The sequence below is a fragment of the Rhineura floridana genome, chromosome 4 (assembly GCF_030035675.1).
Source record: "Rhineura floridana isolate rRhiFlo1 chromosome 4, rRhiFlo1.hap2, whole genome shotgun sequence".
In the NCBI taxonomy this organism is placed as follows: Eukaryota; Metazoa; Chordata; class Lepidosauria; order Squamata; family Rhineuridae; genus Rhineura; species Rhineura floridana.
The window spans coordinates 189,043,816-189,067,638 of record NC_084483.1 but is presented as its reverse complement, the minus strand read 5'-3'; the positions used below and the strand labels follow the sequence as shown (position 1 = coordinate 189,067,638).

Sequence of the window (23,823 nt, the reverse complement as noted above, 5' to 3'; positions counted from 1 at the left end):
GCGATAGGATTTAAAGTCTCATTTTTGCTTGGATCAAGTCCATATTTTATTTAAAAAGTAGTTTATTAGAACAAGTACCTACATCCGTTTTACAAGAAAGGTCTTTTGATTTGATCTAGTAATTGCACTTAATAATTATAACAACTCCTGGACTCCTGTGCTAAATGCCAGGAACTTGCCCACCACCATTCTTGTAACACAAGACAACATCTGTCTCTTCCCCGCCTCGTTTCATAATTGTCAGTCATTCCTTCGCCTTGCACGTATCAAATGCTTTATCCTGGATTATTTTGAACTGTTAGCAATTCCTGAAAGTATACATTTGCTGACCACGACGCTGTGATTTTTGTCTCCTTTGCAGGCATCTTTTGCACTATTTCTCTCTGCACTTATGGAGCAAGTGTCTCCTATGACCTAAACCGCTCACCCAGATTTATCTACGGCCTTCCTGGTGATGTTGAACATGGATACAGCTGGTCTATATTCTGTGCTTGGTGCAGCTTAGGACTCATCGTAGCAGCAGGATGTCTGTGCACCACCTATCCGTTCATTAGCAGGACGAAGATTAGCCATCTAAAGTCTACCAGAGACTCTTCTGTATGACTGCTTATCAGGAGATAATCTGTCCCCCAAGAGGTGAAGAGTGGTTTTAATGGATTTATAAGGGAGCTAAATTCATAATTCCAAGCACAAAAAACCCTAATCCCTTAAATACCAAACATTGTGTCTTACTAGCTAGGAAATACAGAGGAGTTCTTCTCTACCTTCACGGTGGCTGAAATAAAATGTTCAGGCAACCAAAGTTCTTGTGGAACTGATGACTGCAATTCAGCACAGTATATATGCACATGTCTTGGGCTCCTGCTCTGCACGTGGGCACCTCGCAGGACCAGGCTCCAGGTGGCGCTTTTCCCGGGAAGAACGGTTTGAGAGCTGCGTTGGTGCGCATGGAGCACGGGACTGTGGTTGTTGTGCAGACCTGAATGGAATGAGTGGATGTTTGTATGACTGTATGTTGTGAGTGTGTGTGTATTTTTATTTTATTTTATTATGTGCCTGGGCGGGAGGATAGGGTATTGGGAGGGGGACCAGAGGGGGCCCCTGTTAGCGTAGTGACGGGTAATGGGAGGTATGGCGTTGTGAGGAGGACATGCCAGTTGAGGGGAACTCGGCACAGACAATTGGTGGCTGTACCGTGTTCCGGTCCTCCCCACATCCACAGGATTGCTGGTAGTTCTATCAGCCAACTCTCGGATCTCCAGTTGCTGCTTCTTAATGCCAGATCGGTAAATAATAAAGCTTCCCTCATCCATGATTTAATTGTGGATGAGGCGGCCGATCTGGCGTTTATTACTGAGACATGGGTGAGCGATCTGGGAGGCATTAATCTCTCCCAGCTGTGCCCACCTGGGTACTCGGTTCAGCATCTGGGTAGATCCGAGGGTCGGGGAGGGGGAATCGCTGTGGTCTATAGAAGTTCCATCCCTCTCATTAGGCACCCTATCCAGGTAGCTAATGGTCTGGAGTGTCTCCATATTACGTTGGGCCAGCGAGACAGACTGGGAATACTGTTGGTGTACTGTCCACCCTGCTGCCCAACAGCCTCCCTAACTGAGCTGACGGAGGTGGTCTCGGGTTTGGTGTTGCGATCCCCCAAATTTATGGTATTGGGGGATCTCAACATTCATGCCGAGACCGCTTTGTCTGGGGCAGCTCAGGACTTCATGGCCTCCATGACAGCCATGGGGCTGTCTCAATTTGTTACTGGCCCTACGCATATTTCGGGGCACACTCTAGACTTAATTTTTGCTACTGGAGCAGGGGATGGTGATCTGGGAGTGAGGGATTTTACATCTATTCCTCTGTCATGGACAGATCATCGCCTATTGAGGTGTAGGCTCACAATGTTTTCTCCCCTCTGCAAGGGTGGAGGACCTATTAAGATGGTCCGCCCCCGGAGACTAATGAATCCTGAAGGTTTTCAGAAGGCTCTGGGGAGTTTTCCGGCTGATAAAACTGACGCTCCTGTCGAAACCCTGGTCAATCTGTGGAATACGGAAATGACCCGGGCAGTTGACACGATCGCCCCGGTGCGCCCTCTCCTCTGCAGAGCTCAATTGGCTCCGTGGTTTACCCCGGAGCTAAGAGTGATGAAGCAAGAAAGGAGACGGCTTGAGTGCAAATGGAGACGAACTCCCGACGGCTGTAGTCTTGCACTTGTGAAGATCTCTACCAAGCTCTATGTGAAGGCGGTGAGGGCAGCGAAGAAGCAGTACTTTGCTGCCTCCATTCAGTCATCTTCTAACTGCCCAGCGGAACTTTATAAGGTTGTTCGGGGACTTTTACACTCTGGTCCTCAGAACGCAATAATACCATCAATAGCCCGCTGTAATGAGTTTGCGAGACACTTCCAAGATAAGATCGCAAACATCCGCCGGGACCTTGACTCCAATATTGTAGCAGTTGAGCCTAATGAGGTGTCCAGAGCACAGTCCTGTCCTGTTTTATTGGATGAATTTCAGTTGGTTCAGCTCGAGGACGTGGACAAGGTGCTTGGACAGGTGCGGGCGACCACTTCTGCTCTGGATCCTTGCCCCTCATGGCTAATAAAAGCTAGCAGGAACGGAACAGCCGGATGGGCCAAGGAGGTGATCAATGCCTCTTTACGAGAGGGAGTGGTACCACCCTGCCTGAAACAGGCGGTGGTGAGACCGCTCCTAAAGAAAACCTCCTTGGACCCTGAAAATCTTGACAACTATAGACCGGTAGCAAATGTTCCGTTCCTGGGCAAGGTTTTAGAGCGTGTGGTCGCTCACCAGCTCCAGGCTCTCTTGGATGAAACTGATTATCTGGATCCATGTCAATCGGGCTTTCGGCCGGGGTTTGGTACAGAAACAGCCTTGGTCGCCCTGTATGATGACCTCTGTCGGGAGAAAGACAGAGGGAGTGTAACTCTGTTGGTTCTCCTTGATCTCTCAGCGGCTTTTGATACCATCGACCATGGTATCCTTCTGGGACTTAGGAGTTGGAGGCACTGCTTGGCGGTGGCTGTGCTCCTACCTCAAGAATCGTCTCCAGAAGCTGGTGCTTGGGGAGCATTACTCGAGTCCCTGGATACTCCAATATGGGGTCCCACAGGGTTCAGTTCTGTCCCCCATGCTCTTTAATATCTATATGAAGCCGCTGGGCGAGGTCATTAGGAGATTTGGAGTGCGTTTCCAGCAATATGCTGATGATACGCAGCTCTACTTCTCCTTTTCATCTTCTTCAGGTGAGGCTGTTGATGTACTAAACCGCTGCCTGGCCGCGATAATGGACTGGATGAGAGCTAATAAACTGAGACTCAATCCTGACAAGACTGAGATGCTGTTGGTGGGGGGGCTCTCTGCCCAGATGGTTGATGTCAGACCTGCCCTAGATGGGGTTACACTCCCCTTAAAGGAACAGGTCCATAGTTTGGGGATCTTATTAGATCCGCTTCTGTCACTTGAGGCTCAGGTAGCCTCGGTGGCACGGAATGCGTTCTACCAGCTTCGGCTGGTAGCCCAACTACGACCCTATCTGGATAGGGAGAACCTTGCCACAGTTATCCATGCTCTGGTAACCTCTAGATTGGACTACTGTAATGCACTCTACGTAGGGTTACCTCTGAAGACGGTTCGGAAACTTCAGCTGGTGCAGAATGTTGCGGCCAGAGTTCTTACTGGGACAAAAAAATTTGATCATATAACACCTGTCCTGGCCCAGCTGCACTGGCTACCAATATGTTTCCGGGCCAGATTCAAAGTGTTGGTTCTTACCTATAAAGCCCTTAACGGCATCGGACCGCAATACCTGGCGGAACGCCTCTCCCGCTATGTACCTACCCGGTCGCTGCGCTCAACGTCGAAGGCCCTTCTCCATGTCCCAACGCATAGGGAGGCACGGAGAATGATAACTAGAGCTAGGGCCTTCTCAGTGGTGGCCCCCGAACTATGGAACGCCCTCCCTGATGAGATACGCCTGGCGCCTTCTTTGCTATCTTTTCGGCGCCAGGTAAAGACCTACCTCTTCGCCCAGGCATTTTAAAAATTTGAATTTAAAATTGAAAATTTTTAATTATGTTTTATTGTGTTTTTGTATTTTAACCTGTTTTATTATGCTGTACACCGCCCTGGGAGCTTATTGCTATAGGGCGGTCTAAAAATGTAATAAAATAATAAATAAATAAATAAATAAATGTCACAAGTGAGGCAGGGCTGTTCATACTCTAATTTTTTTTAAAAACCCTGTATTGACAATTTAGGGCCATTTTTATTTAGTAGAGGTTTGTCCACCACCAACAAAAAAACCACAGGTACCAAAATCTCCAGAGTGGCAAAGTAGATTCCTGTTATCCTTGATATCCTGTTATCCTCTTAGGCTGTAATTCTGTACTCACTTACCTAGAGGTAAACCCCATTGAACTGACTAGGACTTACTTCTGAGTAGACACGTAAAAGGTTGCACCGTAAATTCCTTGTTTTAAGTGAAATAAACCTCTTTTAGCATCTTTAGTGCTTCCCAAATGGTATTGTGTGGGAGACTTGTGAAGAGTTCTGGTGTTGAAGGGTTTGGGCAATTTGTTTTAGGAGCAATGTAGGAAAGGAGTTGAAAGGGAATGATTTCCAGGGAGAGGGTGAGCCCTCTCAGTAAACCAGAATTCCACTAGGTAGAAAAAGTTAAAACTACTGATTTGACTGTTCTGCGGTAGCTAGATTCCTGCTTTTAATGTATCTTTCTGAAATACCTTTTGTATTTCATATGAAGCCAAATGCCATGTATAAAGGGGTTTTAACTGTACAAAAATGGTTATATGACACTGTTGGGAGTAGCATCTGTTGTACAACCTCAGCCTCTTTGTCTAAAAAAAAAAGTTTAGTGATGGAACTTCCTGTTGAAAGTGTTTGTAGAATTTCTGAGGGAACCACTTAGAAATGGGTTCTCTTGAATAGTGATGTAAATTTAAAACAGAAATACAGCTGTGAGTTAAACACCACAGTCTCCAGTCATGTGGTTATACTACTTTTCAGGTTTTCTGACTGACGTTGCTGGAACTTCCCCCAGGCAAACTGAAAGGGAACATGTAGATCAGCTCCAAGTCAGCTCACACTTGCTTACATTCCAAATCTATTTGAGTCCAAACACTAGAAAAGGTTTCAACAGATGCAGAAATGTAAATGAACTCCTGTAGAGCTTGTGATTTAACCACATGCTAACCCCATACAGAGAATCCAAGGCCCCAACACCCTCACCTTGGCGATTTGTCAGTGATATTTTTTATCAATTCTCAAAAAAGGGGTGTAACACTACTGTTCTTCCGGTGTTACAATAAGAGAAATGTAGATACGTAAGAGGGGCCACCGAGACATGTGGGGAGAGTTCCAAGGGCCAGATAAAGAGGGCCACAGTTGGCTCCCAGGTGTGAGGTTCCCTATCCCTGCCTTTGCTGTTGGCTTGCCAGTTACCAGCACCAAACTTTCACCTGCATATCTGGCATGACACAATCATGGGTCTTGCAGTAAACTTGATTGGGGCTACTGTCATGTCATAGTGCTACCAATGTTTCTGGACATCAGAAATAGGTGGAGTTAGCAACTAGGGAGCTTCTAAGGCAACAGGTTTGGGGAAAGGAAAGCATATGTGACCTCTTAAGTACCAGCTTGCACAATGCACATGCTTTTTAAAATACTTTCTAATCTTCCATACAACGTCCCTTTTTTTAAACAAGTTAGAGTGCAGCCTATTACCAAATTCTATCAAGGTGAATTTCACAGACTAATTATGTGTAGAAAACCTACTTCCTTTTTACATTGGGGCTATTTCTGGTAGTGACCTAAGCATTTTAATTTAATGCAGACACCTTGCTTATAATGACACTAGCCTAACCAATGAGTTGTATTTAGACAATGTACGTTTCAAACCACATCCATAAGAGAATACTGTACTGCAAAGTAGTATTGCCCTGAACTCTGAAAAAAAATTCACATTTATCTCAACATTAGGAGGTTTCTCAAGGATGTAAAAGTAGCTGTGTTATAAACAAGCATTTGGAGCAAACACATGGAAAGTCTCTTAGAGCCTACTGTAGGGGCCAATTAAGTTAAAGGAAGGTTGATCCAATTGATGTTATTTTGTTTTTGAGGATGCATTAAAATATGATGCTGGAAGCAAAACACCCATTTATTCCTTGTCAAAGCTATAGAGGTAGATTCTTGGATTGGCACGTTTATTTTTTTTTAACTGACCCTTCTCCAGTCCCTTTTACAACATATTGAGACACAGAAATGAGGCGGCATGAGAAGTGATGGAAAAAGCTTCTCCTGTTCATTTAGAGAAATTTACTCTGCTTTTCAATAAAAAACAGCAAAACACTCAGGATACCACTACAATCACTAAATGTTTAAAAAATAAGGAATAAGAAAGCAGAGGCAGAATAAAATGTAGCAGTATCAAAGAAGGTAAGTTAAACACTACTCAGCTGGCATTTGAAAAAGCCTTTACATGTTGTGTAGGATGTTTTTAATTATATCTTTTAAAATTGTTGTAACCCACCCTGGGACCTCTGAGTGAAGGGTGGGTGGTAGTAGTAGTAGTAATAGTAATAATAATACCTGGCACAAAAAAGATGTAAGAGTGGGTGTCAGGCCAGCCTCCTTGGGGAGACCATTCCAAAAATGGAGCACTGCAACCAAGAGAAAACTCTCCATGGGTGCCACCCTTTTAACTTCATAAGACAGGGTCATCTGGAGAACAGCCCCCGAGAAATGCCTGAATGCATATGGGAGAAAACAAGATCCAAAGCCATTTAGGAGCTTTTTAAAAGATCAGCGCCAATGCCTTAAATTATGCTCTGAAACAGTCCAGCAGTTTCAAAAGTGGTAGGATGTTACTCACTAAGGCTGTATTCTAAACTAACTGAATTTTATTTGCAACTTACTGTTCTATTGATTTTTCATAACCAGTAATAAAAAAAAACATGAAACAGGCAGAGGAGAAGGGCTTGTCATGGTGATGGTGAGCTGACAATTGTAGCAGCTGGGTCTAGGAGCCACAGGTCTCCTCTCAAGAAAGGCAGACATTTTTGCACACCTATGAACTACTGTGTCAGGACTGCAGCACACAAAATAGGGTATGATGGTCCCTTCTACCACGACAGTGCCACATCCTGTCTTGATCTCCACCCTCCTGTGGAAAATGATCCCATGTAAGTACCAAGGAGTGCTGCTGGACTGCCATCAACTCCTTTACCTGGTGTGCTATATATAGGCCCCTGGTCAGCAACTTGCGTTTCTAGAAGGCTGCTTTGTGAAGGCAGCAGTGAGCCAGCACCTCAGCCTAATAAAGCTGCCAGCCAGCACTCTGTTTACACTAATTGCATTTCCTCCAAACCTCCTTTGCCTCTAGGTTAAAAGAATTAGCATCCCTCAAGGGACTAGATTTGGACTGAGGCTTTCAGTTACAGACCTTCCAACTGCGTGACTTTGGGGCCCTCTGGAGGTGTGCAAGCTGGTGCAATTCTGACTGCCAAGTTCAGGTTCACCAAAGCTCGGTTGCTCCAGAGCTATATGTTTTGAAGCACAAGCTCCAACCTGTTTCAAGCAAGCCTGCCTGGATGATGCTCGCTTGCGAAGCCTCCCGTTTCCTTCTTATACTTGCATATGACTGCATCTGTTTTGCCAAGGCTAACTGCAAAGGATTCCACCAGCACCAGTGAGCCAAAGTTTGTCCTTTTATCACTGATGTCTTTTTTCTCTGCATCTTGAGTTGATAGGGAAACAGTCCTGGGGCTAATACTTTTTTCTTTGGTACTGTTGATGGACGTCACGGCACTTTCTTTGCAAACACTAGTAGACTCCAGAGAGATGCAGTTCTTAGTACCTGGACCACTGGCCATGTCACTAGAGAGGTTGTAGAGCTCTTGACTCAGTAACAACACCACAATCCCTCCAGCACAAAGCACCCTGAAAAAGAACAATCGGAGGTGAGTTAAAAATACAGTAATACCTCAGTTAACAGATCCTCCAGGAAAGAAGCTCCTTTCAACAAAGAGTTTTTGGGGTGTGGAAGGAGCACACTTTAACACAGTCAGAATGTGGCTCCTTGTCTGCTGGATGGCGGCTGCTGCAGGCAGCTCTCTCATGCGTGGCTGGAATGGCGCTCCTTTCCAGGTAGCACAGACACCCCCACAGTAAACAGTGCTTTGGGTGCCCTGGAAGCACTGTTTACTGCAGACGAGTCTGCTCAAGTGTAGGGGTGAATAGCAGAGAGAGAGAGAGCAAGCACAGGCTGGGTGGTGGTGGCTGCCCCTTGCCTGTGTGCTCGAGTGTACAGAGAGAACTGCTCAGAGCTTTAGATTGCTACAGCAAGATGCGACATGATGGAAGAAAAAAGGCAAGACAGGCACCTCTGGAAGAAGCCTACAATGGTCTGTATGCAAGGTTTACCTGACCTGGTGGTTTCATTTCAGACATGTGTATTGTTCATTTTGAATTAAAGGTTTGCTGAAATATGTTGAACTGCTCTTTTTTGTGGTGTAGCAACCTATCCCTATTCTTTCCATGTCATTCCTACTTCTGGTGCCAAAGTTTCTGTTAGAGAAGTAATGTCCAGGAATGCATGTACTTCATTAACCAAGGTATTGCTGTATCCTTGCAGAGCTGCAGTGCTAACTAATTCTGCAAGATACTTTTCAGTGTACAAAGGGAAACATCTAATGTTGCACAAGCTCTCATTCCAGTCATGACCTCATGTGAGTCTTAGTGGTGTGTACTGTCTAATCACACATGGTCCTTTTAAAACTACCTAAGCACTATTACCAACCTGCTTTTCTTCTTGCTTGAAACTAACACCTCCATCTAGCAGATAATGTGACCACAGTGAAATGGAAATGTTTCTACTTAGTCTTCAGCACAATTAACAACACTGACTGTTTTCTGTTTAGTCTGCATATCACCAGCTCAATCCCAATCTGCATGCAACACCAAGTTCTTGTGTCTCAGATATCAGAACACACATACCTTTCAATTTCTTGAAAAACTTTTGGCAGCAACATCATATCTTTTGTTATTTCAAACTTTTTTCCAAAGGGGATATCTGCCAGAACAACATCAATGCTTTCCGACGGCAATGGCAACGCTACAGAGATATTAGACGTTTAAACTGCATTAAAGGCTGCATTAAGACTGTAGCATTTAAGTACATCTCGAGTGTGAAATGCTCAGCCATTATTCTCTTATTGTGTATTAAAAAAACCTCTCCAATTAGGGACTAACAGCGATTATAAGGCATCGCTAAGTATTTGGTTCAGTAAGAAATAAGGAGAGTTTCCATTACAATGAAGGAATATAAAGTAATACATTTGGATGGAAAATATAGGTAAGCATAAATATATACTCATCAGGTTCCAGAGTTTTGCAGTGAAAGTCCACCCCATTCCCCTACACACACTAGTCACCAGCCCCTCCTGAAAAGCCTTCCTCAAAAGTTGGAGGACCTTTAGGAATGGCTGACAGGCAGAGGGGCTGCAACAGAAAGGTGGAACTGTTGTAATTTGGAGGGGCTACCTTGTAAATTGGTAGACACCTTTGGATGCCGCCCATTCTGTGATGACCTGAGTACAAGTGTAAAGAAAAGAAAGGAAAAGAAAAGGGGACCTTTTCCCAGCTGATGTAATGAATTGGACCATTGGTCTCACCTGAAGGGTGATTTTCATATGAGGACGGACATCACTGCGGGTATTAGCTCCACCTATCGTGCGAAGGCAAGAATGTTTTTTGAAGTCAAGACTAGGGGCGTCAAGCCCCTCCCACTCTCCAGTTCATTCGCAGCGAGTCTATAGAGAAAAATCTGAAAATACAAGAACAGGGCCAACAGGCCTGCAAGCAGGAAAATAACATGCATAATAACATGACTCTAACACAGCGATATAACAGAACTAGCAGTCTTGAGTTCACTAGTAACTTTAAATACAATAGCGTAACAGTAATGTATAACATCTTAGTAAAATATCTATACATCCTCCAACTGGGAGGGTCGTGATGGCCGTCCTCATATGAAAATCTCCCTTCAGGTGAGACCAATGGTCCATTTTCCATATGAGGCCGGCCATCACTGCGGGATGTACCAAAGCAGCCCATAATAGGGAGGGACCACCCACATGCTAATCGTCATTAAGAACCTGTTGCAACACTCGTCTGCCAAAAGAGGCATCGGCAGAGGCATAACGATCTATTTTATAATGCCTTATAAACGAGTGTGGGGTAGACCAAACAGCAGCCCTGCAAATATCAGCAACAGGAGCATTAGTAGCAAAAGCAGCCGAAGTGGCAGCTGACCTAGTAGAATGAGCTGTTATACTAGCTGGAACTGGCAGCTTAAGGGACTCATATGCTAAGGTAATACATGCCCTTAACCAACGGGATAAGGTAGAATTGGTTACTTTATGCCCCATAGACCTTGGATGAAAGGATACAAACAGAGACTCCGTTCGTCGAATCTCCTGGGTCCTAGACAGGTAGGTCTTGAGAGCCCTCTGAACATCCAACGAATGCCAAGCCTTCTCTAGAGGATGAGTGGGGTTCGGGCAAAACGAAGGGAGTACAATGTCCTGATTGCAATGAAAAACTGAATTGACCTTGGGACGGAAGGAAGGATCAGTTTTCAGCACAACAGAGTCCTTGTGAAAGACACAGAGATAGCGGGCAGAAGACAATGCGCCCAGTTCTGAAACCCGTCTGACAGAAGTGATGGCGACCAGGAACAAGACCTTGAAGGACAGTAGACGTAAAGGCACAGTCCTAAGGGGTTCAAACGGAGAGCGTTGTAAAGCTTGGAGGACCTTGGACAGACTCCATGAGGGAAAACGGTGAACTACGGCCGGTGAACGTAAAGCAGTGCCTCTGAGGAAGCGTTTAATGCACGGATGTGAGGAAATAGGGGCACCAGTGGAGGACACTGAGAGAATGGACGACAGAGTGGACGCATGTCGACGTAGAGTGTTGGGTCTGAGTCCCATCATAAAGCCGCTATGGAGATATTGCAGCACCTGATGCATAGTGGCCTGGGATGGATCGCAGTGATGAGACTGGCAACACTTGGAGAAAGCCACCCAAGTATGTTGATAAATACGGGTGGTAGATGGTCGTCTCGAGGCTAAGATAATATCAATAACAGCGTCAGACAGGCCAGCCGACCTCAAATGTCCCCGTTCAAACGCCACGCTGTTAGATTGAGCCAAGTGGGGTCCTGATGCCATACTGGACCCTGGGATAGAAGATCTGGCCTGACTGGCAGTGTCCAAGGATCCATCACCGACACTGCAAGAAGATCTGAGAACCACGGTCGGCGTGGCCAATATGGTGCTATCAGAACCAACTGTGCCCTCTCGCTCTGCGCCTTCCGCAAAGTTTTGGCTAACAGCGGTATGGGAGGGAAGGCGTACAAAAGACCCTCTGGCCACGGTATTGACAAAGCATCCACTGCTTCCACTGTTGTGTCCAGGTATCGAGCAAAGTACCTGGGAAGCTGGTAATTGCGACTGGAAGCAAACAGGTCGATTGAAAAGACGCCGAACCGACGCTGGAGACGATGGAAAATGGTCGGATGAAGTTTCCATTCTCCCGGAAAGACCTGTTGTCTGCTGAGCCAGTCTGCTGTCACATTCCAAATCCCTCTGAGATGCTCTGCTTTTAGGGATTGTAGATGTTGTTCTGCCCAGACGAAGATGAGGGAAGCTAGGTCCTGCAGAGGACGGGACCTGGTGCCCCCCTGTCTGTTCAAATGTGACTTTACACACGTGTTGTCCATTCGAATGAGGACATGGTCCAAAGGGAACAGAGACTGAAAATGAAGTAGAGCTAAGTGGACCGCCTTGAGCTCCAGCCAATTGATGCTCTGAGTCTGCTCTTCTGGACCAGACCCCCTGAGCATACTGGGAGTTACAGTGTGCTCTCCAGCCCATGAGACTGGCATCCGTGGTGACAACAGTCCTGCGTGGTTCTCTGAACGGAGTGCCCCTGGAAAGATGTTGGACCCTCGTTCACCAGCGGAATGAAAGGCGCAGTGCGGGGCTCAGAGGAACTGTGTGATGATTGGAGTTGGCAATGTCCTGTTGAAAAGGCAACAAAGCCCACTGAAGGTGGCGAGAGTGGGCTTGAGCCCATGGCACAATATGGATGGTAGAGATGAACATTCCGAGTGCCCTGGCTAGAAGCATGACGTCTGCAGTTGTTTGTTGCATCAAGGACCCCGCAATCTTTGTGATGGCAGTTATGCGATCTGGAGACAGAAACACCATCGCCTGCAGAGTGTCCAACATCGCCCCTAGATGGAGTAGGCATTGGGTCGGTTGAAGATGGCTTTTGTCGAAGTTGACAAGCCAGCCGTAGGTCTGCAAAACATTGAGGGTGAGCATTAAATGACGATGAGCCAGCTCCTCAGAGCTTGCCCGTATTAAAATATCGTCCAGATATGGGTAAAGATGGACCCCTTGAATCCGGAGGTAAGCCACTAAGGTGAGAAGCACTTTGGTAAAAACTCGCGGAGCAGAGGAGAGGCCGAATGGCATCGCTCTATATTGAAAGTGCTGGGGGCCAAAAGCTGTCGGAAGGCAGAGCTGGGGTCCCAATCCCGGGGAGCTGGATCCCGGAGAGTTGGGAGAAGAGTATTCGGATGGATGGCAGAGGGAAGGGGGAGGAACTTCCCCCCTTTGGAGCGAAGACGAAACAGAGGAACTGCCAGTGATAAGGTCGCTTAGCAACGGGGAGCCTGAGCCCTCCCTGGACATTCTCACGCCTCCCCCTCTTTCAGGCTCAGAGCAAGAGGGGGAAGAGGGAGGGCTGCTCACAGCCGAAAAGCGGGGAGGCAGTTTACCATCAGCCCCTCCCCTATCCCCCATCCTGGAATCGGAAACTTCAGAAGAGGAGGGGGTGATGCTTCCCCCCTCACCGCGCACACGCAGACAGCTGAAAAGACAGGAGAGAAGGGGGGGAAGGTGGGCAGTACCTGAGGGGCAGTTAAGGAGGAGCGAAAGATTGCGCGCCCGTTTGGCCCCTTCTTAAAGAACAGGCGGGAAGAAGTCCCTTGCTCTGTCAACTTTCTCCCAATGCCGCAGGACCTGTATCCCTGTATTGCTTCATGAGAAAACGCAGTCTTTGTTTGGACATTACCCTAATAAAACACGAATTAACTACAACCGTTGGTCTGGTTCCTGAGTCACATCCTGGGCCTGACAAAAGCAAACTGAAGGAACTTTCTGTGGGCTATGCAAATGGGCACATGGAGATACGCTTCCTTTAGGTCAATAGAAACCAGGAAGTCTCCTTCTTGCAGGCTTTCAGTAATGGAGTGGAGGGATTCCATTTTGAATCTGTGGTATGTTACAAAACAGTTGACGAACTTGAGGTCCAATACCGTCCTCCATGACAAATCTTGTTTGGGCACAGCAAATAGGAGGGAGTACACCCCTTCCGACCTCTCTGTTGTAGGGACTGGCTCTATCGCCGCTATGTCCAAGAGGTGATGTATAGCTGTCTGCATGATGCTGTGCCTGGCCAGCGCCCTGGGGCAAGGGGATAGATGGAATTTGTCTGGTGGGGTTGCCCAAAACTCTATTGCATAGCCAGAACAAAAAAGGTCCCTGATCCAGGCGACCTTAGTCAGACACAGCCACTGGTCTCCAAACATAAGTAGTCTGCCACCAACAGGAAGTGCATTAGTACTTTTTGCGCTGGCGAGACCCTCCCCTATATGAGGACGATGAGGTACCTCTGCGCCCTTGGTACTGACCTCTGCCCTGGAAACGTCGGTTCCAGGTTCCCCTGAAGGAATTGGAGTCATAGGATCGGAAATCGCGGCCTCGTCCTCCTGGCCGCGTTCCTCGAAAGGACTGGTTAGTGCGGAAGGAGGGAAATTGCCTGAAAGGCCTATGATCGATGTTCTTGACAGTGGCCAAAACCAGTTTGTGAGCATCTTTGGGATCAACCAGCACTGCCTTTAGAGCTTCCTCGCCGAAGAGCAAAGATCCGGAGTAAGGAGCCCTAGAAAGATTCACTCTGGCCGTAGAGTTAGCTTGCCAGTGGCGAAGCCAGAGGGTCCGTCAAGCAACTATCTGAGCCGTCATGGCTCATGCCCCCAGTTGAGTGGCATCCAAAGTGGCATCAGCTACAAACGCCGCTGTCTTGCGCAACTTTATCAGTAACCTTCTGAGAGAAACAGGATCAGGGTTAGGGTCCACTAGAAGATCATCGAGCCACATCATTGCTGCCCTGGAGAAGACGGAAGCTGATGCGGAGGCTCGCATGGAGAAAGCAGTGGCCTCATGATTTTTGCGGAGAGCGAAGTCTAATCTTCGCTCAGTAGCATCCTTTAGTTGGGATTCTCCTTCCCTAGGCAAAAGAGATCGCGAAACTAGGCTAGCGATCGGCTCGTCTATGCCGGGAATGGCCAGCTTGGAGGCAAATTCAGGAGCCAGGGAGTAAAGCTTGTCAGCCAGGTTTTTGAACTGGCAAGTTTGGAATGGGTGGGACCATTCTTCGGTGGCCAGTTTAGCGATGGGGTCCGGCACTGGGATGTAATGCTCAGTAGGTGCAGGGGATTTGAGAACCCTGGCCCCTTTGATAGCTGGAGCGGTAGCTGTTGGGGGCGCAGCTTGGAGACTAAGGGTGTTAACTACCCTACGAGCTAGAGGCTGAAAATCTGAGGCATTAAACAAGCGATACGACGTGTCCTCATGTTCCGAAGAGTCACTCCATTCGTCTCCGTCAGCATGGTCAGCAAAGGGTGACTCCTCCCCATATGAAGTGTCATCAATACATCTGCCTCTAGCTACGTCAAAAGGATTTGGGGAGCAGGAAGGGTTTGCCCCATGACATACATATTGGTCCGTGGTGTGTTGAGGCATGGCGGGAACTTGTGGTGGTGACTGCATTTGAGTAAATAATGAGAGCATGCCCTGAAGTTGTGAAAGAAACTCCTGAGACAGCCCCGTTGAAGCAGATGGTTGTGCCTGAGTAGGTGGCTCAGAGGGCTGTGACGTAGGATAGGCCCTGGACGGCAACATGGGAGGAGGCTGGCTAAGTGTTGGGTGAGTAGGAAAGCCAGCAAAGTCCTCCTCATCGGAAGAAGCAGTGGGGGAATGAAATATATCTGTTAGCTGTTCCTGGACTGCTGTGGTGGGGGCCGGAACAGAAGCATAGCGTGGACACTTGGGTTTGCTGTGGCTGGAAAGATGTTTAGTCTTGGCCACTGCTTTGGCATGCTTAGTCTTGGGTGCCTTAGATAGTTGTGGCTTGGCTGGCTGAGACATCTCTAGCTGTTCCGCCATCTTATATTCACTATGGGTTGCAGTACACGGCCACAGCGGGGGCAGAATGTAAAGACCCGAACAGGCTCAGTACACGACCACAGAGGGGGCAGAATGTACAATGTTAAAAGCGTCGATATACAGCCTCGGTGGGGCAAAATGCAGACTTTAATACAGCCCAGGTACACGGCCACAGAGGGGGCAGGATGTACAGTATAGAACAGCCTGATACATGGCCACGGAGGGGGCAGAATGTACAGCTGAAATAACTTGTGCACGAATCTGAACAGTCTTAGTGCACGGTCCTTATAATATAAAAAGTCTATTGCACAGCCACCGTCTTGATGATGTAGTCGCAGAAGTGCGGCCTCGGCTAATAGGTGATAGAAATAGGAGCAATAGTCGTGGAGACTAGCGCAGGTAGAACTGTGGATTGGTATCTGCGGCACACATACGGGGCTAGACCCCCTTTATTATTAGTACTGAGGCTGAACAGAAAGAGCGGGAAAAACGGGACAGACAAAATGGCGCCCACAAAAAAGAGCGGGAAAACAATGCAATCAAAAATGGCGGCTATGGAGAAGGAGCAACGGTGGGCACTGAGGGGCAGCAAAAATGGACTGCCAGTAACAGCCGCCGAAGCGTGCTACAGCTGCGAGGAAGAGAATCGCGGCTGTAAAAGCCAGGCAGGTGAGACTCAGTCAGGGAGGCAGAACGGCCGGTGAAGGACCGTAGCAGCTGAGAGAGAAGTAGGGAAACAAGCCACAGCCGCTGACAGAGAGACCATCGCGGCGCGCTTTTAAGCTGCAGGGCAAGCCAGTAGTCAGAGCAGTTCAGGGGAAAAGAGATCTGCAGCTGCAGTCTCCCGGCTGAAAAGGAACCGCGATGAGAAAAGCCGCGGCCGTACGAGGCAGGCGGCAACCCAGGCGGCCAGGCACTAAAACAAAGAGCGCCGCAAAGGCAGGCTCCTTTGAGACAGGCGGGGAGCTGCCGCCGCAAGTTCCCACCTGGGGAGAACGAAAGAACCGCAGCCGTGGTCTCTTGCAGAGCCGTTAGGCGAAAACCTGGGGAAATGAAATTGACTCGGACAAGGGAGAGCGCGGGGAGCTGCAGCCGCAAGCTCCCGCCTGAAAAAACAAAAGAACCGCAGCCGCGGTCTTTAACAGGGTCTTTGGGCTAAAACCTGGGAAAATTAAATTGGATTCGCCAGAAAAACAAAAAAGACAGTGTTAAACACGAGACAGAGGGAAGGAAGGAACGTGGGATACACACACACAGCCAACCTCCACACTCTGTCAGATAAATGCAGCAACGAAACACACAAAGACTTAGCTAAAGCTACGCTATCCGTATATCAATCTTGTTCGTATGAAGGCAAGAATGAACTGGAGAGTGGGAGGGGCTTGACGCCCCTAGTCTTGACTTCAAAAAACATTCTTGCCTTCGCACGATAGGTGGAGCTAATACCCGCAGTGATGGCCGGCCTCATATGGAAAAATGCATAATGCAATCTGGACTGCAGAACGAAAAAGCCTTGGCCTACATGGGGAACATTAGGCTATGTACTGCAGCTCATCCTAAGTACTGTTACCGCTGTGAAAAAAGCAGATAAGAGAAAAATCAACTCATTTGAAATGTGGTGTTGGAGGAGAGCTTTGCAGATACCATGGACTGCAAAAAAGACAAATAATTGGATGTTAGAACAAATTAAACCAGAACTATCACTAGAAGCTAAAATGATGAAACTGAGGTTATCATACTTTGGACACATCATAAGAAGACATGATTCATTAGAAAAGATAATAATGCTGGGAAAAACAGAAGGGAGTAGAAAAAGAGGAAGGCCAAACAAGAGATGGATTGATTCCATAAAGGAAGCCACAGACCTGAACCTACAAGATCTGAACAGGGTGGTTCATGACAGATGCACTTGGAGGTCGCCGATTCATAGGGATGCCATAAGTCGTAGTCGACTTGGAGGCACATAACAACAACTGGTGGGCTGCACTATGGGACATGGATTTTTGCACATGAGCCGGCTGTCACATGCTGTGCATGCAGGTCTGATCAAATAAAAATATCCTCACATCGCCATCTTCTTTCAAGTCTATCAACTGAGAACAAGCTGAGAGTCCACATCCAGAAAACAAGATCGATGATGATTTAAAAAAATGGAGCACTGTCCAAATGATTAACTATCTAGCACTCCAATGGCATAAATGCTTTTGATGGAAATCAGAAACAAGGTGCAGTCCAACAATCACTGATCCTGCATAATCCCATTCTCTTTCAATAGGTCTTGCAAAAAGCCCAAGAGGTGCAGGTAAGTGTGTAACAAAACCTTTTACTGGCCGATTGAGTTTTGCTGAGTGGGGATTTTACAGGGAGAATACATTTTATGTTAGGAATGATAAAATAAATTCAATGAACCAAATAATATATGCCATCCTGTATTAAATTAACATGTTGTCAGTTAACATTAATGGTTGCTATTCTAGTCTGAAGATAGAGACAGACATCTGATTTAAAGGGAGTTCAGCGTGGCTTAAGCAAGACATCACTTCCTATGTTTTGCACATGCTTCTTTTGTTCAACTGTCACCTCTGATTTAACAGGGTTTTGAAACAATACACGTACCTGTTTACCAAAGGCAAAAATGGGATGTGTATATACCAGAAGCAGCAATATCTCTTTCAAACCACTATTAACTCTCTAAAAGAACACTACACTCTCTCTAGCCTTAGGTCCAGACACAGGTATGATTCAGATGATGAAAGGTTGATTTGCTGTAAGTTGAGTTGCACAAAAGAATCTTAGGAAACCTGAAGACTGTTGCCCACCGTACTCTACTCAACAGGTCTATAAAAGAAAACATCTGCGAGTCATTTGGAACCCCATCTATCCAATTAAATCAAACCCAACACGCCCTGATTTGTATATGAACACAGATACTCTTCCCAGCTTTTACCTGTCACAGAAGCTTTCAGTAACTCGATTTTATCCATCAGGCCTGCAGTTTTAATATTAGAGTAGGCTCCTTGTAACTGGGAATCACTTATGTCTGATCCCAAATAATGCACATTCTGAAGAGAAAAACAAACACATTACCAGGGAATAAGCTCCCCATAAATTATCAAAATAGTCAGTCAGTGACAGCTAGGCATAATTGTTCTTCAAAACACAAACAACTGCAGAATCACAAGCTACAGGAGTTAGCAGATTTATTAATGTGAACTGCTAAGCTAAACACCAACACATTTCTAGAGAGAAATTTAGGAGCTGGGTTTTCACCACTGCTGTTGCATATAAAAGGTTTATTATTTACAGACTTGGCCACAGGAGACGGCAATGCCATCTGGCAAAACATCACACTGTTATTAGGACAGAAATTACAGGCCATTCAGTTGCTGCTTCCAGGAGTATTGTTCCTAGACCACATGAAGGATCCAACACAAAGGCACCAGCCTGTGGAGAAAGAAAGAAAAAAAGCAACACTATTCCATTTGTAAAGTCATTCGGAATTCTGTACAAAGATCCTATATATCAAAGTAAGCATGACACAAAAATAGAGCTTGACATATAATTGTTGTAAAGCACCCAAAGAGCTTTGGCTATGGAGCGGTATACAAACGTAATTAATAACAACAACAACAACAATAACAATAGATTGCTGGATCAGACCAGTGGCCCATCTAGTCCAGCATCCTGTTATCAGAGGCCAACCAGATGCCCATTATGGGAAGTCTGCAAGCAGGGCCTGAGTGCAACTCTCTCTCCCCTCTGGGGTTTCCAGCAACTGGCATTCAGAAGCATACTGTCACAGTGGCAGCAAGGCACAGCCAGTAGCCACTGATACCCTCCATGAATTTGCCCAATCCTCTTTAAAAGCCATCCAAGTTGGTGGCCATAACTGCCTCCTGTGGGAGTGAATTCCACAGTTTATGCTCTGCATGAAGTAGTACTTTCTTTTGTCTGTCCTGAATCTTCCAACATTCAGCTGTATTGGATGTCCACGAGTTCTAGTGTTTTGAGAGAGGAAGGAAAACTTCTCTCTATCCTCTTTCTCCATGCCATGCATAATTTTATACCCTTCTATCATGTCACCTCTTACTTTCCTTTTCTATAAACTAAAAAGACCACACAATGAGGCTGTGGTCAATACTGTTCATTTTGAATAAACCACAAGAACAGACACTGAGGAAAAACAGTGCTGTTATGCGAACAAACATGTAGGAAACATGGACTGAAGTCCTACCTGAGCTGCAGATTAAGTGGGCACCCTTGGGCAATTGACTATGGGTTGTATCCAACGTAGCACAGTGTCTTGTCAGTGCAAGGATTTCCATTTGCACAGCAGGACTCCCCCCTCCCCTTTTGTGCCCCCTAAATCTGTTCTAGGGGTTCCCCCAATCCCCCAAAGCAGATTTGGGAAGAGTGCAGGGCGTGCATGGGGCAAGGAGAGGGGGAAGTTGCACTGCGCAAGCAAAAATCCTTGCAGTGACGGGATGCTTACTTAGCGCTACACTGGACACAACCCGTTATCTGAACCTTAGGGCCTCTTTCTGTAAAATTGGTCTACAATTCTCACATATTGCTGGAATCAATGGTAAGTGAATGGTAAGCCATTCTGCGCAGTTGAAATGCTGTGTAAAACTATTTAAAACAATGATATCGAGTTGAAAGATACCTTATAAACTCAAGTTGTCTATTCTACCTTCTTCAAATGCTACTACATACATGTCTAAAAATATGTGACAAAATAATAGTATTTTTTGTCTATACAACACTTTTGTACATTAAAATTCCTTTTCATACATTAAAAGGTCCTTTTCAGTAATTCTTAACAACTGATTAAGATAATCATTATGATCCCCATATAGGTTTCTGAGGTCTAAAGAACAATGGCTCCTCTGAGGACTTCATGTGCAACATAATCCTTTATGGAGTTAGAAATTAAGTTGACTTGAGTTCATTGGGACTTACTTCCAAGTAAATTGGCCTAGGATTGCAGCCTTCACCAGCATTTACTTACATTTAAAATACTTCCAGCAGTAAGATTCTGCCAACATCCAATGACAGTTGCTCAGTAGCTAAAGCAACTAGAACTGTATTTTGCCAATTACCTTGATTTCAGCAAGGGATGTCATAGCCCAAGCGATGGTAGATCGCAACCCAGCTGTTTTGATATATACTCTGTTTGCCAAGGGAAGTCTGCAAACAAAATACCATATTAAAAGAATTAATTATATGTACCTCCCTCTCTCTCACACACACACAAGTTAAATTCTAATATGCTAAAAAGAACCACCTATGGTATTTATCTGTTCCAAACAGATTAAAAGTTTTTATCCTGAAAATGCAAATTTGCAAATAAGCCAGTGGCAAATCTTGTTCAAGATGCAGAGACTGATTCAGCAGAAGTTAGTATTTCATGTATATTAGACTCTACAACGTATGTATAAGAAGGCACTGTCTAATGAAGACAGATGTTGGAAGTGTGTAATGCTGAGAATGCCTCATTGAGGCATATGACGTGATCAGGGGTGGGAAGCCTCTGGCCCGCAGCCCAGATCTGGCCTGCAGCCCAGATCTGGCCTGGCACAGGTCTCAATTTGGCCCAGGAGGCTATTTTCCCAAACCACACCCACTTGGCCCGCACCTCAAGTCATACATGATGCCAGGTGTGGGGCAGGTAGAGATGTGGCTGGATTGGTTGCATGGCTGAGTTTCCTGTGGGGAACTCAACTGCGCAACTGACCCATGCAAAAAAAAAAAAAGCTTTGCCAGCCCTGTGGTCAGCACTTTGCTGAACACTGGGCTGGCAAAGCCCCTTGTGCTACAGTTGTTGGGCACTTGGGAAACATTGCACAAGGACCTTTGACAGGTGAGTTGTCCTGTCCACCTGTCAAAGTTGGCCCAGCAGGGGTGGGGAAAGATAGCCATCTGGCCCATGGGCCAAAAAGGTTCTCCATCCCGATCTAGATAAAGGGGTACACACAGCGGTTTCAAAGGACACCGCTGCACTAGAATTGAGTGGCAAATTCAATTATTTTAAATTTAATTGAAATTGGAGAGATGTCTCCCACTAAAGTAATTTTCTTAGTTGTTAGCAAGCAAAACAGTCCAATCACAATAGACTGCTGTTTATCAGCCCGTTCTTATCTTGCATACATCTAATCAGGGCTCTGCATAGAAATGCAACAAACTCAACGCTACCCCTTGTTTTTCATGGCCTTTTAGCCCCAATGCTTATCATTTCTCCCCTCTGCACCACTGTATATGCATCTTACTTTCATCTATATGTCTGTCACCTAAAAGATATCTGTTACGATTGTTTCACCCCTTATATACCCAATCACTCATGGCGCTCTGCAGCACAGAGCCTCCTACAGATACCAGCTTATCAGAAGGTCCATTCTGCACAATATAGGAATTGGGCCTTTAGTATGGTGGCATCCACCCTTTGGAATTCCCTCCTGTTAAATATTAGACAGGCGTTTTTTCTGCACCAGCTGAAGATCTTCCTCTTTCAACAAGCCTTTTAAGTAGAGATCTTTCTCAGTCAGCCCCTGAAGTGGAATTGTTTTGAATCTGTTTTATTGTTTTATCACAGGTGTGGAGAACCTTTGAGCCTCCAGACATTACTGAATTATAACTCTCAACATTCTTGGCTATTGGCCATGCTTGCTGGAGCTGATAGGATTTCAACAACATCTGGAGGGCCAAAGAGTCACCTCACATCTGTTTTACTGCTTGTGTATTTCCCTCCCCGGGCTCCTTTGGGAGGGTGGGATATAAATTTAATTAATATCAGCCAACTGAGGATAACATTCTATGAATTTGATGGAAGGGAGCAGTAGATCATAAAAGCTTCATGCCGCAAGAAAAAAAGACTTAAGGTGACAAAGGACTCTTCGCTGATTATGTACAATTAATAAGTGTCGTTCTGGACTACGAATTGTGATTTTTGATGCAACATTTACCTGAAAACAGGAATCCCAATCACAGAATAAATATCATTTAGATGCACAAAGATCTGAAAGGCAATAAAAACTGAAAGTTATGTGCGTGTTTAGCTTTAACTGATTTAAACTGAAAAATACATACTGTACTGTCCCAATGATCTTTTGAATGACATTTTCCTTTTATTTAAGCTAGCAAGTAATCTGATCCTGAAATGAACATTATCATCACATTGGGGACTGCCTGTGCTGACTATGTATGCCTCATAGGCTTATTTAATCCCTGGATTCCTCAGATTTGCACAGATGTTGCACCCACGCAGATCTGAGGTTGCACCCTTGTGCCTATCAATGCAAATATTTATTCTGGTGGGGAACACTGAAGAAGAGAGGAAGAAGTGTGGAGAAAAACCCCACGCTATGCTTTGCCTGGCTGTGTCATTAGGGTGAGGGTTGCCAACCCGGCACCCACGGGCACCATGGCACCCGTGAAGGCTTTCATTGGCGCTCCCAGAAAGGGAGCAGAGACTGGAGGACAGGGCTGTAAATCCTATATAGGGTAAAATATTTGAAAAACATTTTTAAAAAGGTTTTGTTTTGTTCACCGCCCAGAGAGCTATTCGCTATGGGCGGTTTAAAAATGAAATAAATAAATAAATAAATAAAAATAAATTAAAAAGCACATTGCCATGAGTATGAACTATCAAGATGCCTGAAACTCGGTTTTATATTTCTAAAATGTGTTTCCTCTTATCTATTGATTCCGCTACAACTCTGATTCTCATTCTATCCCATGTTGATGGCTGTTTACCTGTTTCCTTTCTCCCTGATTAAGCCTCTTATCTCTATTTTTAATTATTTTGTTCATTTGATTTATCTTTCTTCACATTTTAATCGTGACTCTCATCACAAGCTTCCTATATTATTGCATGTTGCTTAAACTTCTAACCGTCAAGTCTCTTCATAGGATTGGGCTCTCCCACATCTATCTTCTCTGCTTTCTTTTGATTCTCCTTCTTGGCTCCTCATTACTAAACATCTTTCCTTTGTGCTATTTCTCACCTATGTGTTTTCACTTCACTCTTGCAGACCTTTAGGCATGGAACAGGTATCTGGCTAGCAGCTCTTTAAAGATATCTGGCTAGCAGCTCTTTAAAGCATTATTTTTTAAAAAACCTAATATCTTTGCCCTTTTAGTCTTTGTTTATTGTTTGGTGAATTGCTGATCGGGGGTAGCCCTTAAGATGTTATTGGACTGCAACTCCCATCAGCCCCAGCCAATGGATAGTGATGATGAGAACTGTCGTCCAGCAACATCTGGATGGCTGCAGGTTCCCCTTCTCTGCTTTTAAAAGGAAGCAAAAAGGTTAGACTTACCCAGGAAGTGCAAGTTTCCCCCCTCCCCCCTTCTAAATCTCCTCTCCTTTTGTCCTTTAATTTTTAGATTGTACGGCTGTGGTTAGGAACTTATGCATTTAATTCTTGTATATTTTCAGTGTTTTATATAAAAAATAAAGCTTGGACAGAGCTGCGATTCAT

General features: G+C 45.7%; 2 protein-coding genes across 8 annotated transcripts in view; one reads left to right on the top strand and one right to left on the bottom strand.

Moving 5' to 3' along the window:
* The window catches only part of TMEM178A (transmembrane protein 178A), a 36,539-nt gene extending 35,737 nt beyond the window's left edge, over positions 1 to 802 (top strand). For all 6 annotated transcript variants that reach the window (XM_061625561.1, XM_061625563.1, XM_061625562.1 and 3 more), the window contains one exon: positions 362 to 802. In XM_061625561.1, the coding sequence (XP_061481545.1) occupies positions 362 to 603 (242 nt within the window). In that variant the 3' untranslated portion in view covers positions 604 to 802. The remainder of the gene's footprint in view (positions 1 to 361) is intronic.
* Positions 803 to 6,230: 5,428 nt separating this feature from the next.
* The window catches only part of THUMPD2 (THUMP domain containing 2), a 30,952-nt gene continuing 13,359 nt past the window's right edge, over positions 6,231 to 23,823 (bottom strand). Inside the window, exons 5-10 of one of the 2 annotated variants that reach the window (XM_061625558.1) lie at positions 22,306 to 22,358; positions 20,446 to 20,533; positions 18,716 to 18,787; positions 18,291 to 18,405; positions 9,039 to 9,156; positions 6,231 to 7,982 (exon numbers count right to left, since the gene is read on the bottom strand). In XM_061625558.1, coding sequence (XP_061481542.1) covers positions 7,616 to 7,982; positions 9,039 to 9,156; positions 18,291 to 18,405; positions 18,716 to 18,787; positions 20,446 to 20,533; positions 22,306 to 22,358 — 813 coding nt within the window. In that variant the 3' untranslated portion in view covers positions 6,231 to 7,615. Of the gene's footprint in view, positions 7,983 to 9,038; positions 9,157 to 9,715; positions 12,410 to 18,290; positions 18,406 to 18,715; positions 18,788 to 20,445; positions 20,534 to 22,305; positions 22,359 to 23,823 lie in introns of those variants that run through there. The other variant, XR_009762431.1, reaches the window with a different exon arrangement.